The sequence below is a fragment of the Simochromis diagramma genome, unplaced genomic scaffold (genome assembly GCF_900408965.1).
Source record: "Simochromis diagramma unplaced genomic scaffold, fSimDia1.1 OVJJ01000322.1, whole genome shotgun sequence".
Lineage (NCBI taxonomy): Eukaryota > Metazoa > Chordata > Actinopteri > Cichliformes > Cichlidae > Simochromis > Simochromis diagramma.
In genome coordinates, this window is record NW_024386731.1 from 499,594 (window position 1) to 524,777 (window position 25,184).

The 25,184-nt window shown below is 40.5% G+C and overlaps 1 protein-coding gene across 2 annotated transcripts; it reads right to left on the bottom strand.

Annotated features, from left to right (window-relative positions):
• Positions 1-27: 27 nt before the first annotated feature.
• LOC120725504 (serine/threonine-protein kinase Nek5-like) lies at positions 28-24,800 on the bottom strand. Of its 2 annotated transcripts, XM_040018801.1 has the most exons (24): positions 22,755-24,800; positions 21,900-22,027; positions 21,255-21,351; positions 21,078-21,175; positions 16,952-17,035; positions 16,153-16,223; positions 11,595-11,681; positions 9,635-9,689; positions 9,260-9,373; positions 8,787-8,873; positions 8,122-8,218; positions 6,838-6,950; positions 6,440-6,498; positions 5,415-5,585; positions 4,367-4,445; positions 3,996-4,109; positions 3,760-3,840; positions 3,507-3,608; positions 2,434-2,514; positions 2,146-2,241; positions 1,711-1,885; positions 1,500-1,610; positions 1,258-1,396; positions 28-422 (listed from the first exon to the last, which is right to left on the bottom strand). In XM_040018801.1, the coding sequence occupies exons 2-24, from the start codon at positions 22,020-22,022 to the stop codon at positions 128-130; spliced, it is 2,529 nt and encodes an 842-aa protein (XP_039874735.1). In that variant the 5' UTR covers positions 22,023-22,027; positions 22,755-24,800; the 3' UTR covers positions 28-127. The 2 variants fall into 2 exon arrangements, with proteins under 2 accessions (XP_039874735.1, XP_039875532.1); XM_040019598.1 differs by lacking the exon at positions 16,952-17,035.
• Between the last annotated feature and the right edge of the window lie 384 nt (positions 24,801-25,184).

Below are 25,184 nucleotides of genomic sequence, written 5' to 3' on the forward strand. Positions count from 1 at the left end.
AACAACAATCCTTCACAGAGTCATGTATTCACATCATGAAAACAATCACTTTTTATTATCAGATTCCAGTTACTCTTACATTTTTGTCCAACTCTCACAAAATCAAAATGTTAAAGTTTGCAGGCGGTTAACGAGTCTGAGGCTGCTCGTTTGAAGCTGTGGTACGTTGTCTGTGGGACTCAGGCTCAGCAGGAAATACCTTGAACGATCCCGCTTCTTCACTCGAATTCTGGACCTCTGCTTGGATTTGTTGAGGATCTCCAGAGCTCACTGCACCTTCATCCATCTCCTCCTCCATCCTATCAGCTAGTGGTTCGCGTTCCTGCTCCTTTTCGTCTGAGCTCGTGTCCTCCATGACAAACAGGTTCCTCATGGAGTCTGCCACTGCTTCTCTCAGCTCATCCTCTGACTCCTCAAAGTTCCTAATGAGAAAGAGTGGAAAAAATTAACACTTAATGACATGTAAGAGTTTAAAAACAAACACACATTGACCAAAATGTTTGATGTAATTAAGTAAGATTTGTGATGTTGCAGAATTCTGGGTGTGTGTACACTGCTGAGTAAAGACGGGTAGAGGCTTTTCGACTCGCTGCACATTGTGGCTCAACCTCTGTGTAGAAATGTGACTAAAAATATGAAGCATTGCAAAAATCATTGCTCAATGTAAAAAGTAACTTTGTTGTCTATAATACATTCATATCTTATATATCTGGTATTGTTCTATTCCCCCCCTCTGAAATTCAGAGACATGTAAAGCTCTGCGCTGTTACATGACGAGCAACACTGACGAGCAATTTTTGGTGCATTTTTTCACTAAATTCTTCTGGAATTTATGACTAACGTGTCCAAAGTTATAGTTGACAATCTGATTCTCTTTCATTTAATCCTCTAATTCAGGGGTCCCCAATCCCAGTCCACGAGGGCCGGTGTCCCTGCAGGTTTTAGATCTCACCCTGGGTTAACACACCTGAATCACATGATTAGTTCATTACCAGGCAACTGGAGAACTTCAAGACATGTTGAGAAGGTAATTTATCCATTTAAATCAGCTGTGATGGATCAAGGACACATCTAAAACCTGCAGGGACACCGGCCCTCGTGGACTGGGATTGGGGACCCCTGCTCTAATTTCTGTACAATACTGTAATAAACTGATATCTGATAACTGTAACTCCATCTGGTTCAGCTCACTGTGGCAGCATGGAGTAAAAACATGCAGTATTTTTAGAATGTGAACAGAAGGAAGTGTTGACTTACGTGTCATCATCATCTGACCTCGGCTCCAGACGCTCTTCATCCATCTCCACATCAGACTCCTCCTCTCCTTCACCATCCCTTTCCTCCTCTTTGTCCGGGTTAATTTCCTCCTCTGTTCCGTCCTGCTGTGTCTCTAAATCTTTTTCACATTAAAGACATTCCAGGACCACTGAGAACAGCACATTTTACCCTTTACACTGCTGGTTTCAACACCCATCAGATGTGAGTGTGTGATGTCTCACCTGTGGCCACTGAATCTAGAGTTGATGATGTGAGCTCAGCCTGAGCCAGAGCTCTCAGCAGGGTGTTAGGGGGCTCGTCAATCCACTGCCTACGACCTGCCACTTCCTCACCTTGTCCAATAGATCGACATTATTCAGAGAAGCAAAAACCGACTGATTGTAATAAACATTTTGAGCATCACCACCCAGCTGTTCTGTGGGTATGCTGCACCTTGTCCAGCCTCGACCGCCGTGTTGTAGACTGAGTTGATGTCCATGTTGCCGAGCGCGTTCAGCAAAGTCTGAGGAGTCCTGTTGCTCCACCCCCTCCTCCCCTGTAGCCAATCCTTGAGCTTCAGCTGTGCTCCTTCCTGGAAGGACAGAGTTCGATTCAGTGGATCCACTTCCTGCATGGAAAAGGAACGTAAGAGTGAGAAGAAGATTGGCAGTTAGAAAGATACTAAAGACTATATTTATTATATTTATATTTATTTAATTAATTATTTCACCTTTTCTTTTATTTGGTTTTGATTGATATCTTGTGTAATTTTATTATATAGTTCCTATGTACAGCACTTTGTGTCAGCTGTGGTTGTTTTAAAGTGCTTTATAAATAAAGGTGATGATGATGATGATGATGACGATGATGATATCTTCTGTCTCTCACCTGGTCATCCTGTTTTCTTCCTTCCTCTTCTTTCTCCTCCTCCTCGTCTTCCCTTAGCTTTTCATTATCTAATCGGATCTCAAACATGATTCCCCTCTGTAGACGTCACAAACCCCCAAAAAGAGCAAAAGATACAGTAGTCTTCAGTGCTTCAGATGTGTCAACAACTTAAATGCCACTGTTGAATCTGGAAAGGTCTTCAATATTCAAAGTAGTTTGAATGCAGGTATACAAGTAGAATTACTGGACTAAACCTCTGCAGAATTGTTTTTGTTGGTATAAACTCACTTTGTCTTTGTGTTTTCTCTCCAAAGCTCTCATCTGGTCTCTGTTCTCCTCTCTGATCTGCCTCAGAGCTGCTTCAACATCCTGCAGAAACCAGACACAGAGAAAACTGCAGTTATCATGAATTCTTCTGTAGAATGAATATTGTATCCCTAAATATGTGTGCAAACACTACAGTGATTGCTTTAAAAATAAAGCAGAATATACTGTCAGAGTATGGTTATAGGGTTGTAATAGTTCATGAAGATAATACAGGTATATGCCATGCAGACACAGGGTGTGATTTGCAAGGAGAATGGACCTTTAATCGATCTACACTACAAACAACACTTTGTGCACTGGCAATGCTTTGATAGTTGAAATGATATTGCATAGACGTGAACAATCTGGATTCTGTTCTGTTCCAACTTGTTGTTTCAGAGTCAAAACTATTACATTATTAATATAAAAAATAAAATAAAAAGATTTAGAGTGTCACATTTTACAGGACATTCAATACAAATATTTCCAGTGGGTGTCCAACGCATGCCTGGTCATCTACATCAGCATTCCCTAAAAAGGTGAGATCTATAGTCTCGTATTTCATTCCATTGTATTCATTCAGTTATGCATGGTGTCTGTTGTCTCACATCCTGCAGTTACAAAGCCTTGATGTGAAGAAAGGCTACAGTTTGTTAGTTTGGCAGCTGATGGTGACGCTGCTGTGATGGGCTGTTAGAGAAGAACGGTCAGTGGAAAGACCAACCCTAACTTGACCATCATACACTGCATTCACAAGTTAGAGCCTGCAGTCCATGATGGTGCAGAACATGTTACAGAGATATTTTCACATATTTATGAAGTGTTTGTTGCTGGTCTGAATAAATATAAAGCCTTGCCCCTTTTCCTCTCTGGAGGTTTGCATAGATGAGTAAAAGAGGGGCACTGCACTGCAAATATCACGCTACAGGAAAGCAGAAAATTCGTAACTGGCCTCTGAAAGAAATTAAATTAGCTTTAGAAAATTGCTCTATATTACTAAAATATCATCAATATGAAGAAAGTATTTGTGATTCCTATCCAGTGATCTATTTCACCAGTGCAGGTGCTGCTTCCTGGGGCTCTTTGTTGTCGACAGATGGTTCTATGTCCTTGGATTGCTCCAACACAAAGGTCTCGAGTTTGTGTTGTGGCTTGGCCTGAAACATGACAGGATGAAAATATGTTAATGCTCTTCATTATTGACTGAGAGTTGCTATTATGTGTCTTTTCTGCAGAAGGTTGATTCAACCTTTGAAGTGACCCAAAGTGTAAAAGGGTAAGTTCAAGAGTTCAGGAGTTTGTACGTACCTCTGCTTCAGCTCTCATCCTCATCTGTTTCATCTCCAGGTGATATTGCTGTCTAATGAGATCGAGCTGACGCAGGTACTCCTGCAACCACACACACTCTAAAAGCTACTAGAAAACATTCCTAGGAGAGTTTTTCTGCATTTCTTTATTTCTGTAAACACATTTTTGTCCTTCATTTAGATACTAAACATAACTGCTCACTTTAATGGCTGCTGTGTCTTGTGAGTGTGTCCCACCTGCTGACCCCCTTGTCTCTTGTCCAAAGGCATATGTTGGTGTTCAGGTTTGCCCACCTCCTGCTCTTGACCACCAGGCTTGCTGTTGCGCTCAGCTGTACATGGACGCAGACCCTGAACAACAGAAAAGCGAAGGCTAAAGGTAAAAGTGGCTAATCGTTGTGAAAACTGTGCCACTTTCATTTCTTACAGTGTAGTCTTACAGGTAATAAACTCTACTGTGCATTAGTACAGTTTAATAGTGAACAGTTTTGATGTACTTGTGTTCCACTACACTAACCACAACACTACAGCTCCGCTTATAGTTAATACACTAATAGAAGAGTAGATATTCCAGCAACAGTGTGTGGAGGCACAGAGCTTGGTCCTACCAGCTGTTTCTCTGCTCTCAGCTTGTAGTCGTTGGCCTCCTGTCTTCTCTGCAGGTATTCATTTCGAGCGGCAGCCACACTGACAGAAGAAGATTAACTGTTACTTTAGTTCAATTCAATTGTATTTATATAGCGCAAAATCACTGAACAGGTGCTTCAAGGTATTTTATATTGAAGGTAAAGACCCTACAATGATACAGAGAAAACACCAACAATTAGATCACTGTCTTGCCGACAGTGGGAGGGAAAACTCCCTTTTAACAGGAAGAAACCTCTGGCAGAACTAGGCTCAGGGCATCTATCATGACCTGTTGGGGTGAGAACAGGAAGACAGGGCAGGACCGTTCTTCTCCCTTGCAAAAAACTCTGATCTACTTGAAAGCTGAACAGCTGCTGACTGTTTTCATGAGTCGCTGCTATTTAAATAAAGTGTGCTGCTAGGTCCTAGTATGAGTGCAGTTCCAAATTTATGGTCATCTGGATGAAGGCTGGTCTAGTTTTGGAGACTTTTCCCTGATGCTAGGGAATCAGAGCTAACCAAGAAGATATAAAAAAATTATCTTTTTATTTCTGTAATAAAAGATTTTTAGAATTAGGACGGTGACAAAGACTAGTGTGCATGTGCAACAGTGAGCAAAGCAAAGCTCAACCCACCTGACAGAAAAACTGTTTGCAAAAAACCTCCATCAATGGCCACAACACACGAGTGTTTTCAGATCAAAGTGTAGAAATGCTAAACATTTTGCCCAATAACTGAATGTGTGAGGTGTGAACACACAAAGTATGTTTAATGTAAAGATATGTTTATGGTATATTACTGTTTTATCCCATTTAACTACTTAAAAAGAACCTTTAATGGCTGTATGTACAGCTGAAACAAATCATCCATTAATGAAGAGGAACTCAATTGACAGCTATGCTACTGTAATGATAGCTGGATGTACTTTCTATCCTATTGTTTTTATTGGTTGATTTAATTTAAAGTTTTTACAGAAACTGTTTCCTGAATAATTGTTAGTTACAGGTGTACTGGTCTTTGGTCACTCACAGCTGATATGGTTCCACAGAACAAGGAGCAGCTTGGTCTTCACATTGCTCCTTTGGTCTTTCCACAGGAGGAAGAGGAAGAGGAAGAACATCCTCTTTGTTCCTCCTCTGAAAGGCATCCAACTGGGCGTGGTAATGCTGGTAATGGCTGACAGGCTGCTGACCATTAAACCTGTAATTAATATTACATATTATACATGCATGATAAACCATCATCATTAACTGAAGCTAATGGTTGATTAACCAAACCTGAGATCTGTATCTGTATGAATGATAAGAAACATACAATAGAGGTATAAGAAAGTACATCCTTTCAATTCTAAGGTTTTACATATCAGGACTTAACTTGATGAGCTCTGGAGACTTGATGATGATCATTTAAATCAAGCACATTTGATTAGCAGCACATGGCTGCTACTTACCCACTTAATTCCCTCTGCATCAGCTAAGGGTCTACTTTGTCATACACTGCTTCTGCATTTTGGCTTAATTTTAGTTAAATACGTAATGACATGGTGTAATTTGTCTATGTTCAAATCCAGTCTGGGGACTTTCTGTGCAGAGGTTGCATGCTTTCCCGTGTCTGTGTGGGTTTTCCCTGGGAACTCCGGCTTCTTCCCACAGTCTAAAAACATTCTTGGGGTTAGGCTAATTAGTGATGCTAAACTGGCCATACATGTGAATGTGAAAGTGAATGGTTGTCTGTCTCTCTGTATTAGCCCTGTGACAGACTGATGACCTGTCCAGGATGTACCCCAGCTCTCACTGTATGAAGCTGGGATGGGCTCCCCAGTACCCCAACCCAAACTTGAACTGGATAAGCAGAAAAAGGATAGATGGATGTAATATGTCATGTTCATATGAGGCTGCGGCTAGCTATTATAAGCTCTACTTTTTTTTACAGATCATCTTGAAATAAGATGCACTTAAAGCTGGTCAGGTTACACAGCTGTAAACAGAAGTGTCAATATCAGGCGGGAATAGGACCAAAGGAGTTACTATCCGTTCACATCATTCTGAGCAAACCTTTGGATCCCTGGAAACTCTCTATTGGCTGCTAGTTGTGCTTCTCTACGTTGAGGAGGCTGCAATTACAAACAAATGCAGTATTAATACAACAGAAATACAAGAAAAACTAAAGAACTGTATTATACCGACTGAGCTGTGCTTCCATTGCTTTACTGCAGCTTTGTTAAAAGAACAAAGAATTCCAGTAAAGCAAAAATCATGCTTGGGTGATACGAGCTCTACTCCAAATCTGAAAAAGCACCTACTAGCTAAGTACAGCAGTTCCACACCACTGGAGGTACAGTAGTTAAAAATAAGCTAGCAAGTCAAGCAAGTCATTAACCGCTGAAACTTACAAAGTTACTTTTTTATGGTGGTAATCAGTGAAACTGTGGATATTGTTTCCATGTTATTACTTTATGGTGGGTGGGTGTGTAGGCTTTGAGAGGGACTTTCCAATCTGGTCTAGCAGGCACTCGCTTGTTGGCATTCCCCGGCCTCTCGGCTACTCTAGCCTTCTGAATCTTACCTGGAAAACATGAGAATCTTGAGTTAGAATAACAAGGAGTGGGCTGTTTTTTGCTGTCTGTGAGCACATTGTTGTTGATGGTCGCTGTTTCACAGATAAAGTTCAGTTTTCTTGGTTTCTGTGTTTTTAATGTGTCACTTTCACACATGACATAAATGTAGGTTTATACGTGTATACAGTGGGGGTGGGGGGGGGGGGGTGGGGGTTTACTGCTTTGACAGTGCATGCAGTTTTTCATGCACTGCTTTTTTGATTAAAAGAAACCACTCACACAACAGCTAAAAATAATGTGCAAGTGTTGAGACAAATAAGTTAGGTAACCATTGTGAAGGAGAAAGTGAAAATAAACACCCCCTCAGTGATTTGTCCTTGGGCTGTGCGCTGATGTTATCAAAACACAATGTGAGCCAGGATGTAAGGTGATTACATTTAGTCCAATCAGGTTCCAGCTCTTCCCCAAGAGTTACTGAGTGATACGAGCGGACAGGAGTTTCCCTGCAGCTTATCAGATGTGTTGAAGGACAGTCGTGGTGTGGGTAAGCTACCACTGGGTGTCACTACAGTATACACAATTGAAGACTCAGAACAGAACTGAAATTATTAAGAGATTCTCTTACTGCTCTTATACCTGAAGGCTCTGCTGATGTTTATCTAATACAACTCTTAGTGCTTGTACTATAAAAAGTAATGCAAAAAGTTTTGTAAAAAAACACTCCTGCATCATAGACAGTGACTGGAAAGACACCACAGGGAATTATGTTTGATATGTGCACACAGCATACAGAGGCATCCCTACAGCTATGCTTTATGTACTTTAAATTATTTTGAAAGTAAATTAAAACATATAACCATCAATAAACACATCAGACTAACATCTGAAGCCCCTGAATTCGCTCTGCACCATAACAACATGGTCCAAGTCATAATGAACTATCTTGAGCAACACAACAGAAAAAGAAGTACAAGCAGAAGTATTGCAGCAGATGGTCTGGGCCGTAAGGAGTCTTGACCTCAACATCATGGACACAGTCTAGGAATAGAATAGGCAGAAGATACTGACAGAACCTAAATCAGAAGGGAAAAAAATCAAAGCATGTTTTCCAGGAGATGTGTGAGGGAAAAAGCTGCCTTCCAAGTAATTTAAAATTTTGTATTGTAAGTCCAGCTGCACCTTGTGTGTTTGCTGCTCCCGCTCTTGTTTTAACTGGTTGAGACCCCACAGCTTTGTTTCTATGCAACACGGTGTGGCTAAACTCCTCTTGCATCACCTGCTCACACACAAGAAATCACAAAAACAGAAGCAAACCTGCACATTCATATATGTATTTATCTGTCAGAGATTTTTATGACCAAGTCAATACCTGGAATTTACAAACATTTGAACTAACACACTATATCATTTCATGTAATGTGAGATCTGTTTGAATTCATGCCCTGTGAAGTCCTGTCTGAAAAACAAAACAATTCCTGAAATCTGAATTATCTAAAATCTCAATTAATCTCAATTAATATTTAGTAATGTTTCAATCTGTTTGACAAATATATTAGGCACTGAAAAAATATTTTAAAATATTTATAACTAAGTAGTTGTTTAGTATTATGCCCATATAGTACTATTTTTTAAGAAATTTGTTTGCTGTGTTTGTATGATCTTGATTGATTGATTGATTGATTGATTGATTGGTTTATGTGTTTGATTTTGTTTCATGAATTAGTGACAGTGCTAATATTATCTTATTCCTAAACTATCTTTTTTATGTTGTAAACATGAACAATTTCCTTTTACTGAGACGATTTGATGACATCAATAATCTGTGAACCAATCAGATTGCAAACCTGAGTATCCAGGTGTTTGCTGATATGTTTCTCCAAAATAGGACGTCGGAGGACTGAAGTGACTGAGGGACGGTCTCGTGGGTTGACCTGAAAAAGAAAGAAAAAAAATGTTTGCTTTCATGTGTATGCACAATTAAAGTAAAAACTCAGCGCTTCCTGGGAGATCCAAAGGTATTTTTAGCAAAGAAGCACCATCTCAGTCTACCAATGCAGTCTCTTTCCTGTAGGAAGCATCCAGACTACCTGCTTTTTCTCCAAAGTGACATCCTGGTCGCATGACCAAACCACTTCAGATATTAGCCCAAAGGAGCAGTTGTTCTACTCCCTGCTAATTACAGTCTGACTCATTACTAATTAAGTCTGAGTCAAAAGTCCAGCTTCATGTTCATACTTGTTGGTTTTGCACACTTGTTTATCTAACTCATATCCACAGACCAAATGAAAAACCTGGAACTGACATGAGAGTGTCTGACCTTAAAGAGCTGGGTGACCAGCAGGCGTAGGTCGTAGGAGTAGCGGCTGGGTACTGGGCTGTAGCGCCCCCTGCAGATTTTACTGACAAGCTGTCGCAAGCTGCTGGCCTCAAACTGCAGGAGACAAGTCGACACAGGCACACACAAATACCCCATGGGATATATATATGCAGCACACAGAGAGTTCATGTAAATGTCTCTACTTTGGACGACCAAAACAGATTCTGTGTCAGTTTCCTATTCGGTCTAATTCTGATTCTCTTACTGCACTCCTACACAGAGGCCAGCATTAGCGTAAGTGTTAGCATTAAGACAGCATTAGTGAAGCTGAGTGTGTGAAGCAGCTTTGGGTGTGCAGGGCGTTGGGCAGCTTACTGGATGTTTTAGGGTACAGAGTTCATACAGGACACACCCCAGAGACCAGATATCCCTGCAGGAAGGAAACACACACACACACACACACACACACACACACACACACACACACACACACACACACACACACACACACACACACACACACACAAGGACCAAGGTTAGAAGGAAAGATTTCAAAAGCAATCGGACATCATCTTAACCACATCAACTTTCTAGTGAGACACAGACTTTATTACAAACCACTCTCACCTCAGTGTTGATTTTTGGGGGTTTTATTTACTAAAGTGTGTTTGCAAAGCATGTTAAATTATTATTTCTGATACACCTCACCTTGTATAACTCAATATTTCCTTGTGAAACTTAAGTTTCCAGTCCGCTTGAGCTGAACAACACCACAATCTTAAGAGCACTGAAGCAGCTAATCAGAGCATAGCTGCCAATAGTAAAAATTCTTTTCAGGCATTTGCTTTCTTGGTTCAGAGCCAAGCGTGGGTGTGCACCGTTTGTCCTCTCGCAGTTTGGTGAGACCTTTTAAGTGTTGAGAAGTTAAAGGCATTTCTGTCTTCTTTTGAAAGGACAGCTTAGGAGTTTGGAATTAGTTCATGTCAGTAGGGGTGTCAGCCATGACAACTTTGTGTGTGTGTGTGTGTGTGTGTGTGTGTGTGTGTGTGTGTGTGTGTGTATATATGTGTGTCAGTGTGGGAAAGAGGAAGGAACTTTGACCTCAGTTGTATCAAAATAAGACTGCAGAAGAGAGCAGCAAAAACACAAAAAAGAATGGAGGAAGGACGAATCATCAGCTTGAGATGTTGCATGTGTGAGTTTGCTTTTGGCAGGCCTGTATGTGTCTCTCTGTGTAAGTGTTTCAACACATTGACACGAGTGAAGGTGCTGCAGCCTGAGCAGATCATGACTGGAAGATTACAGCACCGTGCTCTATTATTACACCCACAAAGCTAATCCACAGTCACAGGTTCTAGCAGGGAACCTCCTCATTCTGGCCTCAGCTATTTGTTTAAACCCTCCCCCATCCAATCACAGCTTAGTCCCCAAAAAGAAGGTGTAGCAGGGATTTCAAGATCACAATGATTTCACCAATGATTTCCTGGAACAAAAAAAGGTTTTAGGCTTCAGTGGCTGATTCCGTGTGATGCACGCTGCATACTTGTGTTGCGGTTTCCTCAAGATAAAGATGTCTTAAAAATAAAAGTCAATTTTTGAGACAGTAAATTTGAAAACAGAGCAATTTAAAAACTGTGTTCTTCGAAAACTGTGGGCCTTTAAGGATAATAGTTTTAAGGGTTAGAAGGATTTTTTACTTTCAAGAGACTGGAAAACATAGCAGAGGACTGCAGGGGACTGTACTATGAAGAAGGAAGTTTGTACTATGAGGTTTTCCTGTACTCCAAAACAACTCAAAAACCTGGGACCAAAACTAAGAAAGATGATAAAAACTACATTGTGACATACTGTTTCATACTGCTGTCCCATAGGAACATTTAAAAAAGCAAATATTCACATATAAATTATCAGAAAATTCTTTTTATGTAGTTTCCTACATAAGCTGCTCCTAATAAACAGACTTTACACTCTGGCTCCACTGCTAAAAAAAGATCTTGATCAAAGTTAATGACAGATCAATTTATTTGTGCAGACATTTACATGTCTGGTTTCAGAGCTGAACGCAACTGGAGCTTCAGCCCCACACATGTGAGGTACAAAACAAAAACACAGTTTTACCATATCTGCTTTATTTTTGTGCCCCTCCATTAATTGGTTTGTATAACTTTTTTTTTAAACATTAAATTGTGGGCACAACAAGCCTCTGTAGCTTATCATGGAATAAAATAAATATCCAAAAAGAGGTTATATTATGGAGCTTACTGGTTGCACAGGTATAACAGAACAATCTGAACAGTATGATATATATATCATACTGGCAACCACACATACATACGTCTTGTTGTTATAGGGCCGATTCTCACAGATCTCTGGGGAGAGGTAGTACGGTGTCCCAACACAAGTCCTGGCCAGCTCCATGGTACTACACAATGTACAGAAACAACACTATTAGGATAAATAAATTAACTGTAAATACAAGTTTATATGCATGCTATCAAAGAACATACACTAAATTACTAGTGGTCTCATAAAGCAATATGGGTGTTTTTCATACAAATGTTTTTTTAGTAAGGGCACTCAGTGTAAACAGTTGGTTGAGGCAAAGTCTTGAAGGAAGCATTTGTTTTTGTTTTTTTGGTCAGCCATGTAAGATGGAAGTCATCATTAGTGGTGACAAGAAACATTAAATATATGTTCTGGAGAAAAGCAAATGAAATGACTTTCTGGAAAAATGTAAACACAAACAAGACCAAACATAACTTTAAACTGAAGCTCCTTTTGTCAGTGAGTCAAAATGTAAGAACATGAAGCTATGAACTTAAGTGATCAGGAAAATATGTATCATAAGTTATCTAACTGGCTAATTAGCCTAGCAATGTAAGAGCATGTAGAAAACTTGTTTCTCTTCTTTACAAAGACTAACACGTAAGTCTGGTGTTTATTTTTTAGGCATTTTCACCTGCTCACTGGTTATTTTCTTTTATGAATTGTTTTTATGGGAAAATCCCAGTAGATCATCAGATTTTGAGGTGCACCTAACAAAGTGGTTGGTGAGCGTATATTCACCAGTAATTGGGACACGGTGTTTAGACCAGTGTTTGTGTGAATGGGTGAATTTAGCATGTTGTATAGATTGTTTTGAGTACTCCAGGAGAGTAGAAAAGGGCCATATAAGAATAAGTCCATTTACCGTACATTGCCTGCACTGAGATTGAAGAACTGGATTATCAGAGCAAACTCTGCTGTTAGAAAATAAATCATATGTAAATGCAAGTTTTGCAAAAGCTTTAATATAAGAGCTTTTAGCCTTCTCCCCTATCCGTCTAATGTGAACCATTACTTTAATTATCTGCTGTATTTTGTTACTGGGGAAAAAACGAAAAACACATTCGAGTTAACTGGCAACTAAGCTTAATGGACTGCCATTAAAGAAGCATGGTTTGCACTAGTAATAGCATTTTATAGGCTATTCTATATTGTGCTGGGAGCCAAACAGAGTGCTTTCAGCCCTGGGGTAATATGATGACATTTCCTGGTACCTGTTAGGATTCTGGCTGCTGCATTGTGAATGAGCTGAAGTCACCCTACTGATGATTTGGATAATCTGGCAAACAGAGCATTACAGTAATCTATCCTACTCGATATGAATGCATGGACCAATTTCTCAGAGTCAGTTTGAGACGATATTGATGCGATTATCAAAACTGAAACCCAGAATGACTGAAAGACTCCAGACTTGCTCACTGAGAGAGACAGAGTGGATAAATACGAAAGCATTTTCTGTCTCTGACTTTTTGGAAAAACAACAAATATTTCTGTTTTGTTTCTATCCAGCTCTAGGAAACTTTCCAGACATCAAGCAGTTAATGTCATCAGTGCAGCTCATTAGTTTGTGAATGGAGGTTAGTTCACCAGAGGAAAAGGATAAGCACAACTATGTGTCATCTGCATAAGAATGGGAGGATATCTTATGATTCTTCGTGATAGTATCAAGTAGGAGTATGTAAAGGTTAATCAGCAATGGACCAAGGACTGAGCCTTGAGGATCCATCCATCCATGCAATCAGGAACCTGACCCGGTAAACCCACTGTGTCATGAAGCCTTTGAATTAGAATGTCGTGGTGCTGAAAGCAGGAGTGAGTTCAGATAGAACTAAAACTCAGACTCTTTGTGAGCCATTATTGATGTTTAGCAAGAGCCGCCTCTGTGCTCTGAGTGGATTTGAACCCTGATTGGTACTTATCATAAAGACTGTTAAATATATATTTACTCAGTTGTTTGTAAACAAATTTTCCAAATTTTGTGAAAGGGAAGAATAAAATATTAGAAAAGGGAAATTATGTCAATATTATTTTTCTTAAATACAGGGAGTGCAGAATTATTAGGCAAATGAGTATTTTGTCCACATCATCCTCTTCATGCATGTTGTCTTACTCCAAGCTGTATAGGCTCGAAAGCCTACTACCAATTAAGCATATTAGGTGATGTGCATCTCTGTAATGAGAAGGGGTGTGGTCTAATGACATCAACACCCTACATCAGGTGTGCATAATTATTAGGCAACGTCCTTTCCTTTGGCAAAATGGGTCAAAAGAAGGACTTGACAGGCTCAGAAAAGTCAAAAATAGTGAGATATCTTGCAGAGGGATGCAGCAGTCTCAAAATTGCAAAGCTTCTGAAGCATGATCATCGAACAATCAAGCGTTTCATTCAAAATAGTCAACAGGGTCGCAAGAAGCGTGTGGAAAAACCAAGGCGCAAAATAACTGCCCATGAACTGAGAAAAGTCAAGCGTGCAGCTGCCAAGATGCCACTTGCCACCAGTTTGGCCATATTTCAGAGCTGCAACATCACTGGAGTGCCCAAAAGCACAAGGTGTGCAATACTCAGAGACATGGCCAAGGTAAGAAAGGCTGAAAGACGACCACCACTGAACAAGACACACAAGCTGAAACGTCAAGACTGGGCCAAGAAATATCTCAAGACTGGTTTTTCTAAGGTTTTATGGACTGATGAAGTGAGAGTGAGTCTTGATGGGCCAGATGGATGGGCCCGTGGCTGGATTGGTAAAGGGCAGAGAGCTCCAGTCCGACTCAGACGCCAGCAAGGTGGAGGTGGAGTACTGGTTTGGGCTGGTATCATCAAAGATGAGCTTGTGGGGCCTTTTCGGGTTGAGGATGGAGTCAAGCTCAACTCCCAGTCCTACTGCCAGTTTCTGGAAGACACCTTCTTCAAGCAGTGGTACAGGAAGAAGTCTGCATCCTTCAAGAAAAACATGATTTTCATGCAGGACAATGCTCCATCACACGCGTCCAAGTACTCCACAGCGTGGCTGGCAAGAAAGGGTATAAAAGAAGAAAAACTAATGACATGGCCACCTTGTTCACCTGATCTGAACCCCATTGAGAACCTGTGGTCCATCATCAAACGTGAGATTTACAAGGAGGGAAACAGTACACCTCTCTGAACAGTGTCTGGGAGGCTGTGGTTGCTGCTGCACGCAATGTTGATGGTGAACAGATCAAAACACTGACAGAATCCATAGATGGCAGGCTTTTGAGTGTCCTTGCAAAGAAAGGTGGCTATATTGGTCGCTGATTTGTTTTTGTTTTGTTTTTGAATGTCAGAAATGTATATTTGTGAATGTGGAGATGTTATATTGGTTTCACTGGTAAAAATAAATAATTGAAATGGGTATATATTTGTTTTTTGTTAAGTTGCCTAATAATTATGCACAGTAATAGTCACCTGCACACACAGATATCCCCCTAAAATAGCTAAAACTAAAAACAAACTAAAAACTACTTCCACAAACATTCAGCTTTGATATTAATGAGTTTTTTTGGGTTCATTGAGAACATGGTTGTTGTTCAATAATAAGATTATTCCTCAAAAATACAACTTGCCTAATAATTCTGCACTCCCTGTATGTGGAGAACTATTGATGCTGACTAAATGATTTGTAAAACACGAGCTACAAATTTGAATAGTTTCGTGGGAATGGAGTCAAGGAACAAGGTGTAGGACTTGATGAATAATTCCTTCCTGATCTTTAAAATTTAAAGCTGAGAATATGAGGCATTGCTAGGTAAATTACTGTAACAGACTAAGATATTACCTCTGATATCATGAACATTGCTCTTGTAGAAAGAAAGAAATTTGTCACATTTATTTATTGAAAGAAATGCAGTTGGTATGGTTTTGGAGAGATTAAGTAGTTTGTCAGTGGATGAATATAGAAAAGCAGTATTAAACTGGTTTTCAGTTGGGAGATGTAGAGTTGTCTGGCTAATTTCATTTTATTGTGTATCAGTAAAATATATTTTTATAGAATAAAAAATTAATTTGTAGTTATTTTTTTTCTGTATTTTCTCTCAGCTCTCCTGCAAATCTATGAAAAACACCAGATAGTGATCTTGAAGTGAAGCTAAAGGATAAACGAATGTCAGTCGTACAAGTGGAAGCTGGCTGAACTCCTACAAAGCGTAAATCAAAACTTGCTGGTGGCTCTCATGAAAATCAGCCAAAGAATATTCTTCGGCATTCGGACTCATTCTCTGCGAGCCATGATTTTCTGCCCAAATGTTCATCAAACATCCAATTGCTGAAACATTTTAAACATGTTTGCTATTTTCAGTCATGTCTAACAATTATTGCATGCACAGACTGTTATTTACAGGACATGGATGTGTTTTTATCATTCTCTGCAAGCAGCCAAAAAAAACTACAGACAGACCATTATTTCCACAGCCATTTGTTTACATGTCCGGGACGACAGTTTGTGGAATGATAATCAGTCGTTTGGAAGTCATCCATGTTTTACAGAGGGCTCAGCGACAGACAGCTGCACTGTGTGTGTGTGTGTGTGTGTGAGAAGATGACACTGACTTACTTATTCAACATTCTTGCGATTCCAAAGTCACCCAGCTTCGCTTTCATCCCTCCGTTGGTTAGGAAGATATTCTAGACCAGAGGGAGAGCAAGAATGAAAGGATGTCTGTGTTCAACAAGGAAGGCACTAACATTGTGTGTGTGTGTGTAAACGGATAAGACTGATGATAGACAGTGATCGCCATGAGTAGTCTGTGGTCAGTTGTTTTGAGATATTCTTGGAGCTGGCATACAGCAAGGTCTTTGTTCAATGCAAAGCTGATCTCAGGACAGTTCAGCTGTACAATACTGTGCAATGATAACACTAGATAATTATAAAACTCAACCTCAGTCTCTGTGGGTAATGTTTACCATGTAAATGTCCAATAATGAATATAATGTATGATGTAAACTCTGCATTGTAAAGCTCAGGTAAAGTGATGGTACTTGTTCAGTTTGGTTCTGAAAGGTGACTGTGATCACAATCCTTGTCTTTAAAAATGATAATCAGACTTACATTGGTTGTTGTCAGGACACAGACTACAGAAATAAATAACAGGTCTCGTGCATTTCTTTCACATCTTAGTCCAAAATCTATATGTAAATCATAAAAACATAACTGTTCATGAGGAGGTGAATGCATGTGCAAGTTTGATCACTATTATTTGAAAAAACACCATTACTATATAAGGCCACCTGTTTTGTGTAATTTGTTGAAAAGTTCAAAATAGTTTACAAATACTGAACACAGACAGAACAGCTTGTTTTGAATGAATTAGCTTTATATGTGATTGCAGGCTGTAGTGAAGCAGGTTAAATACTTGAGCTTTGATGTCTCTGTGGAGAATCTTCCGGTCATGGATGTGTTTGAGGCCCAGACAGATCTGAACAAACCAGTCGATGATCTAAGAAACACCAACTGTTTTATTACTGTGGCATTTTCATATGGATAGAGAGCAAATTACCACCTAATGAAGAATATAAATGAAAACCTCCACAATTAATGTTCCGATTAGGCATAACATTGTGACCACCTGCCTAATATTGTGTTGGTCCCCCTTTTGCTGCCAAAACAACTCAGCCTAACAACCCATCGAGGCATGAAGGTGTGCTGTGGTATCTGTCAGCAAGATGCCAACAACAGATCTTCTAATTGTTAAGTTGCGAGGTGAGGGCTCCTTGGATTGGACTTGTTTGTCCAGCACATCCAGATGTGCTGGACAAACTTTGATGCCTCACAGAGACATCAATGTCCAATTGGTTTGAGAGCTGGGGAATTCCGAGGCCGAGTTAACATGTTAAAACCCTTTGTTGTGCTCCTCAAACCATTTCTGTAACCATTTTTGTTTTGTTGCACATTATCCTGCTGAAAAGGCCATCCGGGAGTACTGGTTCAATGGTGCGGTTGGTCTGCAATAATGCGTTGGTAGGTATCTCATATCAAAGTAACATCAACATGGATGACAGGACCCAACGTTTCCCAGCAAAACATTTCACAAAGCATAACACTGGTTTGCCTTCTTCCCATAGTGCATCCTATTGCCAGGTGTTCGCCCAGGTAAGTGAGTCACACACACCCGGGCAGCCACATGAGGTAAAAGAAAACACGATTTGTCCAATGAGACCCCGTTCTTCCATTGCTTCATGGTTTAGTTCTAATGCTTACGTGCCTATTCCTGCCACTTTCGGTGGTGGGCAGGAGTCAGCACGGACACCCTGACTGGTCTGCAGCTATCCAGCCCCACACACAACAAACTGTGATGCTCTATGTAGTTACAGTGGCTTGCAAAAGTATTCGGCCCCCTTGAACTTTTCCACATTTTGTCACATTACAGCCACAAACATGAATCAATTTTATTGGAATTCCACGTGAAAGACCAACACAAAGTGGTGTACACGTGAGAAGTGGAAAAATCATACATGATTCCAAACATTTTTTACAAATAAATAACTGCAAAGTGGGGTGTGCGTAATTTTTCAGCCCCCTGAATCAATACTTTGTAGAACCACCTTTTGCTGCAATTACAGCTGCCAGTGTTTTAGGATATGTCTCTACCAGCTTTGCACATCTAGAGACTGAAATCTTTTCTCATTCTTCTTTGCAAAACAGCTCCAGCTCAGTCAGATTAGATGGACAGTGTTTGTGAACAGCAGTTTTCAGATCTTGCCACAGATTCTCGATTGGATTTAGATCTGGACTTTGACTGGGCCATTCTAACACATGGATACGTTTTGTTTTAAACCGTTCCATTGTTGCCCTGGCTTTATGTTTAGGGTCGTTGTCCTGCTGGAAGGTGAACCTCCGCCCCACTCTCAAGTCTTTTGCAGACTCCAAGAGGTTTTCTTCCAAGATTGCCCTGTATTTGGCTCCATCCATCTTCCCATGAACTCTGACCAGCTTCCCTGTCCCTGCTGAAGAGAAGCACCCCCAGAGCATGATGCTGCCAAACATAGCGTCTTGCATTTTGGCCAAAAAGTTCCATTTTGGTCTCATCTGACCAGAGCACCTTCTTCCACATGTTTGCTGTGTCCCCCACATGGCTTGTGGCAAACTGCAAATGGGACTTCTTATGGTTTTCTGTTAACAATGGCTTTCTTCTTGCCACTCTTCCATAAAGGCCAACTTTGTGCAGTGCACGGCTAATAGTTGTCCTATGGACAGATTCCCCCACCTGAGCTGTAGATCTCTGCAGCTCGTCCAGAGTCACCATGGGCCTCTTGGCTGCAAACTCCTGTGAGTTTAGGTGGACAGCCTTGTCTTGGTAGGTTTACAGTTGTGCCATACTCCTTCCATTTCTGAATGATCGCTTGAACAGTGCTCCGTGGGATGTTCAAGGCTTGGGTGAAGGCTTAGGCTTTTTGTAGCCTAAGCCTGCTTTAAATTTCTCAATAACTTTATCCCTGACCTGTCTGGTGTGTTCTTTGGACTTCATGGTGTTGTTGGTCCCATTATTCTCTTAGACAACCTCTGAGGCCGTCACAGAGCAGCTGTATTTGTACTGACATTAGATTACACACAGGTGCACTCTATTTAGTCATTAGCACGCATCAGGCAATGTCTATGAGCAACTGACTGCACTCAGACCAAAGGGGGCTGAATAATTACGCACACCCCACGTTGCAGTTATTTATTTGTAAATAATGTTGGAATCATGTATGATTTTGTTCCACTTCTCACGTGTACACCACTTTGTGTTGGTCTTTCACGTGGAATTCCAATAAAATTGATTCATGTTTGTGGCTGTAATGTGACAAAATGTGGGAAAGTTCAAGGGGGCCGAACACTTTTCAGAATCAGAATCAGAATCAGAAAGGGGTTTATTGCCAAATGTTGAGCAGGTTTACAACATTAGGAAATTGCTGCGGTGCTTCAGTGCAAACATAGTGTCATAAATAGCACTTAAATAGACATGAAAAAAATAAAAGTAGGAATAAGAATTAAAGTGCTACGTAGAAAGATATGTGCATGAGATATACATGAGATATATACATGAGAATAAGAATTAAGAGTGCTACGTAGAAAGATATATACATGAGTGCAGGTGGTGATCAGTGCCAAACATGGAATGATGCAGTGACACAGCGTAGGGTCATGTGTTAGTGGCGGGGACAGTCATATGGTTATTGTTCATGTGTCCAACAGCAGAGGGGAAGAAACTGTTCTTATGGCGAGAGGTTCTGGTGCGAATGGACCGGAGCCTCCTGCCTGAGGGGAGCAGGTCAAACAGACTGTGTCCAGGGTGAGAAGGGTCAGCTGAGATCCGAGCTGCACGCCGCAATGTCCTGGAGGTGTACAGGTCCTGCAAAGATGGGAGTCTGCAGCCAATCACCTTCTCAGCAGAGCGCACAACACGCTGCAGTCTCTGTTTGTCCCTGATAGTGGCTCCAGCGTACCACACGGTGATGGAGGAGGTGAGGATGGACTCGATGATTGCAGTGTAGAACTGCATCATCGTCCGTGTTGGCAGGTTGAATTTCTTCAGCTGCCTCAGGAAGTACATCCTCTGCTGGGCTTTCTTGATGACGGAGGTGATGGTGGGCTCCCATTTCAGGTCCTGGGTGATGGTGGTACCCAGGAAGCGGAATGAGTCCACAGAGGTGATGGGGGTATCAGTCAGGATGATGGGGGGGAGTGGAGCTGTGTGCTTCCTGAAGTCCACGATAATCTCCACTGTCTTCTGGGCATTCAGCACCAGGTTGTTGTGGCTGCACCAGGACACCAGACGTTCAACCTCCCTCCTGTAGGCAGACTCGTCCCTGTCCGAGATGAGTCCAATAACGGTGGTGTCATCAGCAAACTTGATTAGCTTGACAGACTGGTGGGTGGAGGTGCAGCAGTTGGTGTACAGGGAGAAGAGCAGAGGAGAAAGAACACAGCCCTGAGGGGAGCCGGTGCTGATGGTCCGGGAGTCCGAGACATTTGCAAGCCACTGTATGTAACCAGCATTAACATTAAGCAATCTGAGCTACAGTAGCTTGTCTGCTGGATTGGACCACACAGCCCAGCCTTCGCTCTTCACACGCATCCATAACCTTGTAGCTGGTTCACCACTGTCCCTTCCTTGAACCACTGTTGATTAGGTACTGACCACTGCAGACCAGGAACACCCCACAAGAGCTGCAGTTTTGAAGATGCCCTAACCCAGTCATCTAGCCATCACAATTTTTCTCCAAACCTTACACCTTGAGGGCTCTTGCTCCCTAATATATCCCAGCCACTAACAGGTGTCATGATGAAGAGATAATCAGTCTTATTCACTTCACCTCTCAGTGGTCATAATGTTATGTCTGATCGATGTGTGTTTGTACTGTTATTTCTTGCGTGCAGTAATAACAGAGACTGAATGTCCTTCAGTGTGTTTGTGAACATATTTCAGTGCAAAACTATCACAGTGAGGAAAATCTGATCAGCCTTTATCAAATAGCTAAGGCCAGGGTGAGGTATACCTGCTCCTCAGTGAAAGGAACTCCTCTCTGTATGTTGATTTTCTTCATCAGATCTCCTCCGTCACAGTACTCCATCACTATATAAAGGCTGCCTCTCTCTATACAGACATCCAGAAAACACTTTAACACTGATATAAACTAATACATTACATCTTCTACTCTGAAGCCCACACATACCTTGAAAGGACCGGATGAAGGTGACAATGTTTGGATGTTTCATCTTTGACAGCAACGTCACCTCTTTATTGGATGATTCCTTTTCCTTTGCTGACATCTGAGCAGCAAAACACACAAAAATAAAAGGAGTAATGTGTTCTTGGGAAAAACACTTCTAAATAAGCACTAAATATAGTTTAGAATTGATCACTTGAGCTCTAATGGTTTTATCTGGGCTGCAACTAACCATTCATCATCAGTGCTTTTCAATGTAAGTATATTATTTACTGAAGTTACTCTTGTAACAAATAACACTTAAGCAACACGATTTTTAGCTGAGAGATGTAGAATGTCTCAAGGGCTGTAGTGACATACATAAGACATAATCTAACGTACACAGTGAGAAAGACAGCTTATTTAAGACTTGTCTTAGTCTATACTGACTGCAGAATATGAGTTGTTTTACCATAACCTGATTCTACCTCAAATGAAGCTGGTACCTGTATATTAGATAAGCTTAATTTGTGCTTGAAGCATACATTACAAAGCTGAGACACTACAAAGCTGCTTGAATGCATGTGTAAGTCACAGAGAGCAATATAGTGTGATCGTTTTCCTGATCCCAGGCAGCACTGCAGGTAGTGAAACTGAGCTATGCTGCTGTACCTTCCTGAGGCTGATCTCTTTGACCACACACTGTGTGTTTCCACCTCCCCCTTTGTCTTTGACCAGGAAGGCTTTTCCAAATGCACCCTGCCCAATCTGTCTGATAACCTCATAGTCGTTCATTGCCCCTGGAAGACAATATGAGGGGCAAACAGTTTAGCTGATGAAACACAAACTCACTGAGACTGAGTAATAGTGAAAAAAAAATAGTAAAATAGTAAACTTTTTGTTCTCATTTTAAAAATTAATTAAAATGTTAAAACGGTGGTAAAACAAAATAAAATAAGCTATTTGCCTATGCCCTCGCCTTAAAAAAAGAATCAGTATTATTAACCCTTTCATGCATGAATTATGACAACCTCAATCAGGATTTTTTCTTTTGAAAGTATTTTTATTCATCTTTAGGGCATGAAAAAAGATTTTTGAACTTCATTTTTTTAAAACATGTACTATTCAAATAGTTTTTTACATGTCCACGTAGGTGGAAACCTTGCTGACCAGTGGGTGGCAGGGTATGGAGCGACACATCAGTGTCCAATGTAGCTGCTTATGTGCAATTATACCATCAACACTGACACAAATACAAGAAAACAGAATTTGAATAGCTGTCCACTGTTGTGACCACTATGCGTGACACGGTTAAACAATTTGGAATAAGTTTAAACAACTATTAACGCGTTCATTTTTCTTAATTATTAAGTCGCCGTCGAACACAGACGGAACTAAGGCCATTGCCATGGAGACTGAAACACAGTCTACTAGCATTCAATTTAGCATGTTTAACACAAGTTCACCAAAGAGGAGGACAGTGCTCACTTTTTCTCTCTTTTAGCGACACAGAAGCTCTGCACTTACCCTTTCAAAAGTTGCAAACGCAGAAGTCACATTGCGAAAGAAAACGGCAGCAAATTACTTATAAAGTCATTAGAGGAAGCGCTTGTCTTCAGAAGTGTTGAACTACGGTAAGCGCGAAAGGAAACCACGCAGAATGCTGGGAGTAGTAGTTTTTGTAGGCGAGTTCGCCATTAGCTTTCGCCTTTATATTTCCCAAGCTGCTCAGCAGTTTCATTTTGTAGTGTTGTGTTACAGCACCTATTATTCTTTAATTCATTCGTTCATTTTTATTTGCGCAGTAAACTACTTAAACTGCAACACATTTGGGCCACAAGGGGATTTCTTATTATTATGTTAATGTCAATTATTATTATATAAAAGGTTACCTGTTAAATGTATTTGTCTATAATTTCGTTTAAGTCTAACTTTCAACAGGTTATCTATTAAAATGTTCAAAGCAGCTGTTGCATGTCACTTCCTGTACACTCTAATTACGCCTGTTGCAGTACCCGACCTAGACTCGGTTTTATTTTTACACATAAACAGGACACGGCCACAGGAAGATTATTTTCTATTGTTTGCTTTATATTACTTTCGATTACTTGCTGGTATACCTGCATTGTAATGTTATCTAAAAATCTTATGCTTACCTGTATAATTTTGGATGTTTTTTTAAGATAAGAACATTTATTTATACTACGTTTGCGTAGTTATTAAAAATGTTTCAGTAACTAGATGTAGTGGACTGGGTGTCTGCCACTTGGGATCAGAGCCAAAGGCGGATCATGTTTCTCTTGTCAGATTTTAGCATTCACACCCCAGATTGATATTCCAGGCAGCCATCATGTCTGTAGTTATTCATGGTGTGTGTTGCTCCATCTGAAAAAAGATGTAATCCTCTGAATAGCTCCAATATAAAATGGATCCTCACATCTTCAGTTATGAACGGGGTATTAGGTAATCATATCTCCAATTGTAATGACGGCAAAAACAAACTGATAGACGTGTTCAGGATAGATGCTAGACCTTTGGAAAAATGTGTATTTGTGAATAAATGTGAAATGCAGCAAACGTAAAATACAAATCTCTATATGTACTGTAAAAAGCAAAAATCCCAAAAGAAATTATATATTATTGAAAAAAAAAAAGTAGGAACTTTGGTTGTTTAACTATTACTTAATTACTCTGGTGTAGTGAGAATAGTTATAGGGGATGTCTTTACCAGTAGGAACAAAATTTATACCCCCCTTTACATTTCTGAAAGCTGTCCAGTGGGCCTTAATTGAGTCTTTTCAGGGCCAATTCTTGCCCCTGGGCCTTGTGTTTGACACCCCTGATGTAGACCCACAAACAGCCTGTAGGCTCCTGTTTGAGGGCCTCAGGCTGGCACAGGTTGGTAAGAGGAAAGCAGCTCTAAAAGACCTAAACTGAATCAGTACAAGCAGACACAAGTTGAAATTAGCAAACATGAGTGAAACAATAATGAAGGTTTAACACGTAAAACAGACATCAAAGAAATCTAATAGTTTTTCAGTCCAGTATTTAGAGCAGATGTAACTGTACGAACCTCAGCTTTTATGACCTGTCTGCAAACACCTCCCTGCTCCATCAAGGTGACTTTCCATCCACTGCTTTCCCCATGAGCCCCCTGGGTTAGGGCTCTCTTGATTAGTGCTTTAATCATAGACAAATTTCCACCAGGATCCTATGACACACAGGCAGAGAGCCCACTGTGACAGCTGATCTATGTTAGTTCACTGAGGTAACGACTGCATGTGATGACACCACTGTAAACAGCATGGCCACTGACACTGTCAGTCACATTCTTTATCATGAGTTATGATCTGTATGATGAAAACAAACTGTGTGGTGAACAGTACACTGACTGAAGAAATAATCTGACCTTTCATTAAAGTCAAAGAACCCATAAAAGATGTAGAGCTGATGCACCAGTGTGGCCCACAGTGGGCTGCCACAAACGATTATTTTGCGATTAGTCGACTAATCAGATCATGCATCCACTGGACGTAAAACGTACAGCTTATTGCACCAGCATGCATCTGCTCTTATATAACTATCATTAGCTTACAGCTTTAAGTGTTTAAGGTATGTGCTAACTAAAAATAAAGACAAGATGATAGTTTATTACATTTTAATGAAATTTGCAGATTGTTTCGGTGAAGTTTAATAAACTCAGCCGTCTGCTCCTTGCTATCTAAAATATAACAGGACACTGGAGTAAATTCTCGAGCATCTCACACTTCTGATAATCAGTTGTCTGCTTGACGTTTATTCAGCTGTGTAAAAACTATAACTTTAATCTCAGCCAAACCGATTTACTCTTAAATCCTACTACTTATTCCTGCGTCTTTTGGGATCTTACAAAGCTTCAAACGATGTGTCGAATATTAAATTAGTCGTCGACGACGATTTTAAAACTCGACATAATCG